This window comes from Lepisosteus platostomus, chromosome 6 (genome assembly GCF_059453375.1).
Source record: "Lepisosteus platostomus isolate fLepPlt1 chromosome 6, fLepPlt1.hap1, whole genome shotgun sequence".
Classification (NCBI taxonomy): Eukaryota; Metazoa; Chordata; class Actinopteri; order Semionotiformes; family Lepisosteidae; genus Lepisosteus; species Lepisosteus platostomus.
In genome coordinates this window covers 17,373,428-17,385,214 of record NC_142616.1, presented here as the reverse complement: position 1 = coordinate 17,385,214, position 11,787 = coordinate 17,373,428, and the positions used below count along the sequence as shown (strand labels likewise).

Below are 11,787 nucleotides of genomic sequence, written 5' to 3'. Positions count from 1 at the left end.
TTCCTGTTAACTCACAGTGACTGAAATGTGTTTTTACATATGGACGTCTTGTTTTTTAGAAATTATAGTATTTTATAATAATACATATTAAAATAAGTAATAATAGCACACAGTGAGAACAGCAGCCGAATTACACAATTACAAGGCATATCAAGGCATGGCTAAATAGCCAACCTGCAGCTCCTTTCGCAAATCACCTGTAATGTCTACGTGGACACACAGTTGTCACTGTATTCAGCATAACGGCATTACTTGTATATATACATACATACACCCCGGACACATAGCAGGTCTACTCATATTGATTTTTATTCCGTTTCTATTACATCTATTATTATGTAACCTTATTTTCACAACCTTAATTTTGTGTTTTTGTGATTTTTGTAATTTCTGCGATTCTTGTGATTCTTGTGAGCTCGCAGAAAAGACATTTCATTGCCAGCAACTGCTGCTGCACGCCGTATTGTTGTGCATTTGATAAATAAACTTTGATTTGATTTGACAGTATAGCGTCTCCATCACTATACTGGGGCATTAGGACCCACATGTCACGCTCGTAAACCCCTCCTCTTAAGGATGCTCCAGCCCTTCCTTGTTTATTCTTTATCTCCTGCACCTGCCTCCGGTTCCTGCCCCCGTCCTATAAATCCAGGCGTTCCTGCCAATCGGGGCTCAGCTCTGGAAGATGGATGCCCGGAAGCCCGCCTACCCGCGAGTCTGGGAGCGACTTGACGGCACAGGCTTCATCACGGCGCCCTGACCTTCTGAGTCCGGGATTAGGGAGCTTCTGGTCTCGTTACCCCCTTTTATTCCCCCGTCACTCAGCAGGATCCTGCTCCAGCTTTTAACTTTGTTAGTCTTCGTCAGGATGGATCACCCGGTCTTGGACTATTGCCACCCACGGATTTGCCTCGGACTCCTTTGGACTGTTTGCCACAGCCACACCTCCCCCGAACACCAGCGCACTGTGGACACGCCCCCTGTTTTCCTTCCAGCCCCTTGCATGCCTTTTTCCCCGTGTTTTCATCACTCCCCCCCCCGGATTGTGTTGTCAGCATAGGGTCCTGATAGAATGCTTCGTTACACCACACAGTCTGCAGGGTGAACAGGGCCCCACGAACACCTCTTCCAGCAGCAACCTCAGCTTTCCCAGGAGTCTCCCCTCCAGGTACTGACCAGGCTCACACCTGCCGAGCTCCACTGGGTTTCCAGTTGTGAGTTGCAGGGTGACATGGCTGCTACAGATTCTCACTTGTCCAGCCATTGACATTTGAGGGTTTTACTGTATGACTGGCATGTAGTGAATAAACACGAAGAGTAAGGTACTCAACAAGCAACCGCTTCACTGTAGTTGCTCATTTCTATAACTGACACTTTTATCCAAAGCAACTTAGAAACTTAGATTTGACCCAGGTACTGGAGCAATTCGGGCGAAGTACCTGGGTCAAGGGAAGATCAGCAGCTTCTCACCCGCTCCACACTGCTGGCCAGAGTTCTGCTGTTTGTTTCTTGACCTCTCTTGTTTCCCTGTAGAGCACAATGGCAAAAAAAAGGCCCAGATACAGTCAGAGCTGGGAGTGGGTTACGGGCCGTGTTCAGGCCCGGGTGTGGATACAGTCAGAGCCGGGAGTGGGTTACGGGCTGTGTTCAGGCCCAAGTGTGGAGTTTATGGGGCAGTTCGCTGGAATGAAGCCTTAGGAAGTGCACCAGCCAGGTGCTCATGTCCTGGGGGTTACTGCTGCTTGGGGTGAGCTGTGCACAGACCGTTCATGCTCAAGAGCTAGGCATTCATGAGCACTACTGATTAGTGAGATATATGGAGCACTACCCAAGGTGTGGCATGTGTACAAAACTCAGCATGGTGAATGAGGGAAAATGCAGTTAATTAATCTCTAAACTTCCAAAATATTACTTTTTTATTTCCTATTTAAATTAAAATAGCTTTAAAAACAGAACAGCAGCTTCAGTGCGGTGCAGTGCAGGGGCTCTGTGGCTCAGTATCTGTGCCTGTGGCTGGAAGGTTGCTGCTTTGTATCCTGTGCTCTGACCCCAAGCTTCTCTGTATGTCTGTGTTAAGGTATGTGAAAAAAACAAATTCCTAGTGCAAGAAATTGTATATGGCCAATAAAGTGATCTTATCTTATGTCATCTTATTGGCCCTTTAGGATTATAGTACTTTATATGGATATCTGGTGTCGAAATGTAAATAAGTAAAATAGCGATAAAAGGGCATATTCAGATCTGACGCACAACCAAATAGCTCCCATTCAAGTTTACATATAAATTAACAATCCCTGTGACGCATTTTTATGCGTTTGGTATGTAAAGTTTTTACCTTTAATATTACGCAGTTAAAAGGACGCAGGGTTATACTGTCAAAAACCTATGTTCGTAAAACGTTTTCTGATATTGGTTAGAACCCTGCACAATATTCTCTAGCATTTTAATAGTTTCGTGGTCGGATTACGTTGGGGACTGATCGGAAATCTCCGACTCGCCTGATACTCTTGGGTTGTGCCTTTGGCAAGGTATCAAGAGTAATCCAATTGAGTTCTTATAGCTGGAGAGTCTAAGAATAGCACCAGTTTCGGAAAGAAAAAGGCAGGAAAAAAAAGTTTGCGATCATTCGCCAACAAGCCAGCGCGACAAAGGTCCGGCGAGAGGAGGGTGGAAGAAGAGGAGGGCGCAGGACGCTTCTTGCGCTTGGCATGGGCAGCGCCCGTTCCCGTGCCCGTGCCCGCGCCGGCCGCCAGGTCACCTGCCCGCCAGAAGGACCCGGCGCTTAGTGACAGAAAGTAAACGAAGCGACGGGCTGCGGCTGCCTGGGGCGTCTCGCAAACCGCGCAGAGCCTGAAGGCAACATCCTTCCCTGAGAGACAGAGAGAAACCAGGTAACCGGGTGCCCTCAAGACGTTAGGGATCATGCGCGCAACCCCACCAGCGTTGGCGATGCATTGACAAAAACGAGGTCGCGAAATGATTTTTTGAAAGCCTGCTTTGTAGAACCGAAAATCTTTATGTAATTGACTTTCCGTTCCAAAAGTTGATATTTACTACGCTGGGACGTTTTTTTATCCAACCCATCTGAAAATCTCTTAAGAGTCTCAAAACAGATTTGAGAAATCCGTATGTTGCAGGGATTTTTTTTAAATCATTTTGAAAGTGTGTGGATGGTGTTTATCCTGTTTTGAGTCTGTAGAAACTGCTGTGCTTCGGGTTGCTCGCTCTGTTCAGCGCATTTTGTTACTCCAGTAGCTAACCCGCTTTCCGAGACTAACAGCATTGAGAACTATCGAATTTAACTGGGCATTTTAAACAATGGTTTAGCTTTCCATATATAAAACAAAACAATGAAATAATATAAATGTGATCTATTTTCTCTTGTCAAAGTACTTTCATGACTTGATGCAAATGTGACAAGTCACGATCAGCAGTTCAGTACAATACTGTGTGAGAACTGTTGTAAGGTGTTGTAAGTTATCTTTATGAGAAAAGTACTGTATACCGTACATAACAATGCAGCAAGACACACTAATATATAAATAGTATATATCGCCTGCATCATATACACCCTGGAGACACGTTTGTTTGTTTTGTAATTTAAAACAACTGTAAAACAATAACAGTTTATTTTACAGCATGATGTTTTTGAAAGTATTGAGTGTGCTTTAGTGTGATTTTTTGGGTTTAGCATGGCCTTTTGCATTGGCACCCTCCCCTTAATCACTGTTTTGTCTTGTGCTGTAGGTTATTAATCAAAATAACATACAGAACAGCCAGGTAAGAACCTCATTTCCTGTTGTTAGGTAGCGTACAGTGTTGTTAGGTAGCATACAGTAAGCATGTTTTGTTTTTACCACAGTATGTGATACTTAGTAGGTTGTTAAGACTTGGCTTGGATTTGCCCCACAAACCTACAGAACCACAGATATCAGACTGAATAGGCCTGTTCAAAACAAAAGCGGCACTGTTCAGTATATCTAGGAATGTGTCTGACTAGATTGAATTTCCTTCCGATTCCGCAGTTCCAATAAGAAATTCTTTTATAGATAAACCAGGTATTGTAAAGCAACAGTCTCTGACATTTTTCAGAATCAGGCTGTCTTTTCTTCTGCTTCAGTTTCGCGCTATTAAGTCATTGGATTAACATCCCTTGTTTAAATGGTTCCCTTCTGAAGTTCAGCATCAGCTTAAAAGGCTGTACCGGAAGCAAATGAGGCCGTTAAAACTGGGAACGTTTACAAGTCGCCTGTAATCACACTGAGATCACCTGAAGTATTAAATAAAACACTGTATTCAAGATATCAAAAAGACTTGTACATTAATTTTAGGAAACTGTCTTGGAAACAAAGGAAATGCAAATGAAAAAACATAACAATAGTTACAAACAGAGGGAGGCTATTGATACCAACAAGCCTGTTCCATAGTATCTAACCAACCTGAAGATCTCATCCTGCTGTGTCTTGAATGAAGCCAAGGTATCATTTCCAACAACATGGTGTCACGCCCTCTGCAGCCAGAGGGCGTTCCTTCTCTGTCCTGTCCCTAGTTTCCGGTCTGCTGTCCTTCCTGTCCCTCTCTTTCCCTTGGGCTATATATTTCCGGGTCTTGCTCTCTGTCCTCGCTCAGCATTGACGTTCGGATGTCCTGAGACCCGCCTAGCTCCAGGGCGCCCCACGTCCGCTCCCTGAGGGCATAGGTTTCTATATGGCATTCCTGAACTCTTTGCACTAATGAGCCCGGGCCTTTTTCCCGTCTCGCAGCTACGCATATGGGTCTTTTTCCGCTCTCCTGCTCCCCACGGTTAGTCCCTTTGGACATCCGTGACACATGGCTTCTACAAGTACCTTTGTGGAAAATGCACAAAACCTTCTAGTGAGGAGTCCAATACCCTAACCACTACTCTGCATACACAGTGTTATATCGCTGTGCTACAATGTCATTTTATCAGACAGCCCATTAGAAATTGCCTCAAGGCCCACATACTGTAAGTACAGGCAGCAATACTATTGCAGAGGTTTGAGTTCTGTATGTAGGGAAACCTGTGACTTCTGAAAGCATGTCTCATGTGGTGAGGGCCCAGTATTCAAAGTTCTAGTTAATGGTGGCAACTGCTCTCTACAGTCTGCAGCCCATCTTCACTTTTCAGACATTTCTGTTTATGACACGATGCTTAATTTTGTAAAATAGCCCCACTTGTTCCCTTTTGCCATAATTATTCCCAAGAGCATGTTGAACCAGCAAGGTTACATGTTGCAGCTCTATTGACATCACCACGTGTGGGCCATTGCTCTTCAGAATGGATTCTTCCTGTGTTTCATGAATTAGACCGAGATCAGTGGAGTCAATTCTCAATCAACACAGCTCAAGTGACAACTCTGCCAACTCTTTCTCCTGGCAGTATCACAGCGAGGGGTTTCTCTGTGCCCACCCAGAATTCTCACTTTGCCAGTATCAGGGAGATTGCAGTGGTGTCAAAGGTCATTAAATAAAATCCAATGCCACACACCATCTGCATGTTACCACATGGCCAAGATTATGATATGAAAAATATATCCCCATTAAATATGAGAAGAAAATTAGACAGACATGGGTACTGCAAATTGATTTGACTGATGCTTTTATCCAAAGCAACTTACTAATATTTGTACAGCTGGGTATTTTATCAGAACAATTGAGGTGAAGTACCTTGCTCAAGAGTACCAGAGAAATATCTCACCTAGGAATTTTTGGTACCTACAGTACTTCCAGTTACAAGTCCAGAATTATACATAGTACTTAAATATACTAAATGTCAATGTGTTTGTGTTCTTAAGCTTCAACACTAGCCATACAGTATAATGATGTTCATACTGCTTTTTTGTAGCCTTCACAGAATGAGTAGCACCTTTGTGACCCTGGCCGAAGTGCTGGAGGTCAGAGGAGGACCGCTGGAGGAAGATGACATCTGGTCTCTGCTGCTGGGGACAACAGAGTCTTTACTGGAGGCGTCATATCAAGGTAGAAGGAGGATAATATCGTAAAGTGCCGTATGGTTTATAATGGAAACAGAAGTCATGGGGTCAATGTGACATGAGCTCAACCTCTGTTATTCACTCTCAAGGAGAGGGACCAGTCTCTACCTGTCACGCCATGCCCCCGGAGGAATCGGCATTCCACCTCACATTCCTGCACAGTTCCCAATCAGCCCTTTTCCCCAGCCTATTTAGTGCCTCCTCACACTCTTCCCGGTGTTCAGTATTAGGGTTTTCCTGGCTAGAGCTACTCCCAGTCTCATTGTTATTTACTACTTGGTTTTTAGCTTCCTGACCCTGGCTTGTTCTCTGTCTACGTCTCCTGGTTTCTGTTTTGGTACCTTTGCTCTCGTTCTGGTTTTGACTCTCGGCTTCCTCACCGCCCCTGGTTATTAGTACTTTTGCACCGGCTAGTTTACCTACGGCTTTCGGACCTCGGGTTGTTCTGTCGACTACGCCTTTTGGAGTTTGCCCTGGTTTTCTGCATAGGGTCCTCACTACTAATTCCTAACACTACCTACTGCTATCCACGAGCCCAGTGCACCATTGGGATCTGATGTCAGTTGTATGCTCCTCACTGTAGCCTGGAAGCAAAAGCCCTTTCCAATACTATAACGTAGTGCTCAAAACACAACTTCAAGGTGCTACATGCCTAGGGGAGAACAAACAGAAAACTTCTGGGAGAGGGAAAGGACAGTGGGCACCATGTAAGAAGCCATGCTGGTGTCTGTTTTGTTGTCAGTGTTTCATGAGACCCCCCCCATGTCCACATTAGTTGGATTGAAGGTACGAGCGTCTCAGAGGAGTGTGCCTTTAGCCCTTTGATCAATATGAATGGATCAGTATACTACAGTTTCCCCAGGGAGTACAAAAGTAGGAGATCTCCGGCATCCTGTATATTCTCTCTACAGTATGTCTTGCAAAATTGACACGGTTGTTACTTACTAGAAAAACAGCTCCTATTATCTGATTAAATATCCTGAGAACCAGTAGAAATGTTTCACTGGAACAGATGTTTTTTTTTTATTTCAGAAAGTAATGGTTTTGGATTATTGCTTAAATGTTTTCGGCATCATTTGGATGAATTATACATGAGTGACTGTGATACATTTAAGTGAGTTTAACTGTAGCATAAGCATATTACCCTCATTAATGAAAGAGCTGATTGGAACCAGGTGATGAGGAGGTTTCATTTCACGAATGTAAAGCCTGGTTAAAATTAAAAAAGAAAAGCACAGAACCAATATCAAGAGATCAGTGCATTCATGCCATTGGTATGTTGTAGCAACACCTCAACACCTCTGCCATCTTTAGTGCTGAATCCAGGTTTTGTGTACAGAAGATGATCCCTGATGGTTCTGGGATCTACTGTACCTTTCTACTCATTCTGTAATCCTGCCCGAGACGACACCATTCAATGAGGATAACCAAGGTGTTCAAATACAATTTCTCATGTTAGGAATTTGTCTTTTCACATACCCCTACTTGCTCTCCATGTGACACACAGACAGGGAGAGAAGTTTGGGGTCAGAGCGCAGGGTCAGCCATTTATACAGCATTCCTGGAGCAGTTGGGTTATGGATAAACTGGGATTCCATAGGGCTCAGGGACCAGTGAACAGGCACATGCTTGTTCAAGCTCTCCAAGAGGAACAGGAGAGAATTCCACAAGAAAGCATCCTGCAAACCTGCTACAAAGCGTTTCTCACTGATTTGACAATGTTTTGGATGATTGTATATCTTCCTGCAGTGGCCACGCACATTACTAGCCTGTGAATTTTATAATAGGCCTCCTGTTGATCAATTCCATTATCTGCTCAATGCAATGTCAATACCCCTGCTCCAGAAAATAAGTTGAAGTTATCCTGATAATAGCTTTGCAAATTTGACGCAGCTACTGTATGTGATGAGTTCCTTTCGATAAAATAAAACAACAAGGCAGCAAGGCACATGTGTATCTATTGTCTTTTTTATGATAGTACCACATAAAAATAAAACTATTTTTAAATGTAAAGCTTAAAGTGTACGGAATCAGTCTAAAGCATAGTTGTAGTAATTCAAGTAGGGAGGTGCGTCAGCATGTGTTGGCTGCAAAAGAACAAGTAAAGGTTTATTCCATGCTGAAAAGAGAAGAAAAACACAACGTTTCGGCTGTGGAGTCTTCTTCAGATGTGAAAGGGCACACACCCATCTCTTTTCAGCATGGAATTAACCTTTACTTGTTCCATAGTTGCAGTAATATTTGTGAAAATGCACAAGGACACTGTTATTTATAAGCATTATTGCTAGACGTTAAGATGGAAAATGTTATTTCATTTTTTAGGTCACAATGTCTGCAGTATCATCTGTCCTGGGTCACTTCTCCTCTCAGCCAATGGAAGTCTTGCTATTAAGAACAGCACCCTGAATGATGAGGTCTGTGTATTTATGGCACCAGAGTTGCTCCAGGGTCATGCCCTTTCCTCCCGACTGGCAATGGAGAAGGTGAGAAAAAAATGAAAAAAGTGTTTATTAAAGTCCCTTTAATTCAAATTCAGCTCTGTCTCCACCTTTCCCTGCTGGTAGTGGGAGTTCAGCCTGTCCTCTCTGGGCAGTCAGGTCTGCCTGTGCCACCCAGTTTCTATGTCCAGGCTGTGGTCACTCCGTGTTTCTCCTTGCTGTCCCTCACACTGGTTAGATACTTGGTGAGTGTGTATTGTCTTTTTAGGTTCCAGTAGCATACCAGTTTACCAGCTTAACAACAAAAAGCTTCTGATGTCACATATCTGAATGGAAAATATCATTTAAAACTGATATTTATTAAAATATGTGGAATCAATAGACACCAGTTGAAAACAAATACATTTCACTGTTGCAATACCCATCCATCATCAGAAATCTGTTTTCTCCTGGAAAGGGTTGCAGAAACTTAGATCCTACCCAAGATGCTTTGGGCACAAATCAGGACTACATCACACACAGGACACAGGACACAGGGCACATTGCTGGGCACACGCACACGGGGACCCAACAGAGACATCAGTAATGCAAGCCGGCCTGCCCCTTGGTGATGGGAGAAAACTAGAAAAACTGGAGCACCTGGCCAAAATCCACGGAGACACAGGACAGCATGCGAACTCTACACAGAAATCTCCCAGTCTAGAAACAAACCCAGAATCCACGATCTGTGAAGTTGAGCTCTAACCAACGCACTCCTGTGTCTCTCAGATCAGAAACTCACAGCAGAAAAAATCCTGACGCTACTTTCACACCATGGCCATCATGACAGATCGAACATCCTACACACTCATCCTACACTATCCTGCTATACGGAATGTGCGTCAAGTCATTCAATCAATATTCAGTTTTAAGGAGATATTATAAAACTCTGATTCTCTGTATATTATTAGTGCTGCTAATACTAACTCTTCCCTGTGAACATATTTATACTGATCACATGTTGCAATACTATTTGCTTTTTAACATACTGTAAAATACTTCATTACATTTGTATGCTGTAATATAGACTTTGAAAATCATTAGCTCCATGCCTGTGTTCCAGATTCTCTCTTACTGTATTGCATAGAGTGTGGTTGTAAGTAGGTGCTGTAGTTCATGTTACAAAATCTCAGATACAGAGGTTTCAAGGTAAGTTTTCATGAAGCACAAGGCAGGTCACTGCGCCCTCTAGTGTTAAGCATTTCTTTCATTTTGGAAAGTCCGGTATATGGATCAGATTTTTAAAGCACACATTTTATTCACCCCGTGACCCAGTACTGGATAAGTGGATTAGAAAATGGATGGATTGAAATTTTATTAAATAACCTCATCTCAATAAATCTTAATTAACATGTTTACTTTACGTGGTTCATTTTTATAGGGTGAAGTAAAGCCTAAACAACATTAGAATGGTGTTAGTATTAAGCCAAGATGATGTTTAACTGTACATAGCAGGTTGTGCTCTGTACTTCAAAGTATTGTGCCAAGAACTTTTCTAGAAATCAGAACATTTGATTCCTATTCAGTACACAGGCTTCACTGACCAACCAGGAAGCTGATTTAAAGGGGAGGAATTTCTGTTTTTTTTTGCATATTTTTTAAACTTGTGGTTTCATTCAAACATTTGAAAAGGAATGCAAATTATTATTATACAGATGCATGTATAGAACCAATAGACATGCATAATGTGGAGTTAAATAATAGAGTCTATTCTAAATAATAGATTTTAGTCCAAAAGGGGATCTACTTTGGCTTTATTTTGTTTGGTAAACACAGTTTACGACAAACAGTATCATGTCTTTTCAATAGGTTTCTATCGATGTGAAAATAAATTGGAAAAAAAAATCTAATTTCCAATTGAGATGATACAAATTCTGCAGTATAAGTATTAAATTAATCATAAATTAATCTTAAGCCCAAAATATGCAATAACGTTGTTAAATTTAACTAAATACACATAAGGATCCAACACTTTAGGTTAGACATGCCAATACATTTGAATTTGTCGAAGAATTTGTGAAGAGAGCTTTAAAAGCCTCCAAAAGTGTATTGTATTTTCACAGACATATTTTCAAATATGTTTTGCAATTACACATGCTTGACTTGAAGATTTCCGGTGTCCATTGGCCATTCCCATTCATTCAGGGAAGTCAGGGGAGGGATATGAAAAGATTGGCACTGCATTCTGTCTCCATGACAACACCCACACTCCCCTCACAAATAGGTTATTGTCATGCTGCCACAGCAGTAGGCAATTATCATTCCAAAAAACTACTTGTTTTGCACTTAAAGTGAATAAAGAATTGCTTATTGTCTACACCAAAAGTTTTTTAATAATTCACAGTAAACAGGGATTTTTAGTTCAGATATGACTAAATTTATTTTTATCAATAAAAGACAACTATAAAAAGAAACACCCACGTATAACCCACATATAGACTAAAAATGAATCATCCATTTTGTATTTATTTTGTATAACTTAGTAAAATTAACATAATGGCATTTCAGCAATGAATGATTCATTCTGAATGTCTTATTTACTCCAATAATATTATTGTACAGTCATCTTTTTTAAAAGTCATTGCATGTCATTACATTGTCAAAATAGATTTTTTGATAACAGAGGTAAAGACATGTATAATTTTCATTAGTACTGAGTCTTTTGTGCTGACCCTGATCACAAATGCCCTCCTAACTCATGTTTATTTTACAGGTACATGTCTATTCTCTGGGGATGACTCTTTACTGGTCTGCTGATTACCATGTTCCCCAGAACCAGGTAGAGTGCTTGCATTTTCGTGGTCCTGTTATTCCAAGATAGAAACGCGACACTAGGCACTGAATCCTTATGTGCTTTGCTGTAATTTGGGCAGTGCTCATGTTTAATCCACTCAATTAATGTTGCATTTTAGAGTACATGGAAGGGATTAGGGGTGGCAATTAGCCGTGCTTCCTTGCAGTAGGGGGGCCCTGGGTTTAATTCCAGACACGGGGTGCTAGCTTTGTAAGGTTTGTATGTTCTCCCTCTGTTTGCATGGGTTTCCTCACATAGTCCAAAAAACGACTGGCAGGTTGATTGGCTTCTGGGAAGGTGGGCCATGGTGTGACTGTGTCTGTGTGTCTGCCCTGCGATGGACGGGTGTCCTGTCCACGATGTATCCCACCTTGTGTCTGTCGCTTGTTGATAAGGGTGCTAGCTCCTTTGTAACCATGAATTGGAAGAAACAATTAGAAAACAGATGGGTGAAAAAAAAGCATTAGGAATGATATTTGTTTTAAGTGTTTGTGGGGCTTTG

The 11,787-nt window shown here is 42.0% G+C and overlaps 1 protein-coding gene across 9 annotated transcripts in view; it reads left to right on the top strand.

Moving 5' to 3' along the window:
• The first annotated feature begins 2,359 nt into the window (after nucleotides 1–2,359).
• Nucleotides 2,360–11,787, top strand: part of ptpn20 (protein tyrosine phosphatase non-receptor type 20) — a 46,161-nt gene continuing 36,733 nt past the window's right edge. For 7 of the 9 annotated variants that reach the window (XR_015939446.1, XR_015939445.1, XM_088634467.1 and 4 more), the window contains exons 1-2: nucleotides 8,321–8,497; nucleotides 11,205–11,270. Coding sequence is in view for 6 of the 9 variants with exons in the window: in XM_088634467.1 (XP_088490593.1) it covers nucleotides 8,441–8,497; nucleotides 11,205–11,270 (123 nt within the window). In the remaining 3 variants the exon portion in view is untranslated. Of the gene's footprint in view, nucleotides 2,892–5,866; nucleotides 6,001–8,319; nucleotides 8,498–11,204; nucleotides 11,271–11,787 lie in introns of those variants that run through there. The other 2 variants (XM_088634468.1, XR_015939447.1) reach the window with 2 other exon arrangements.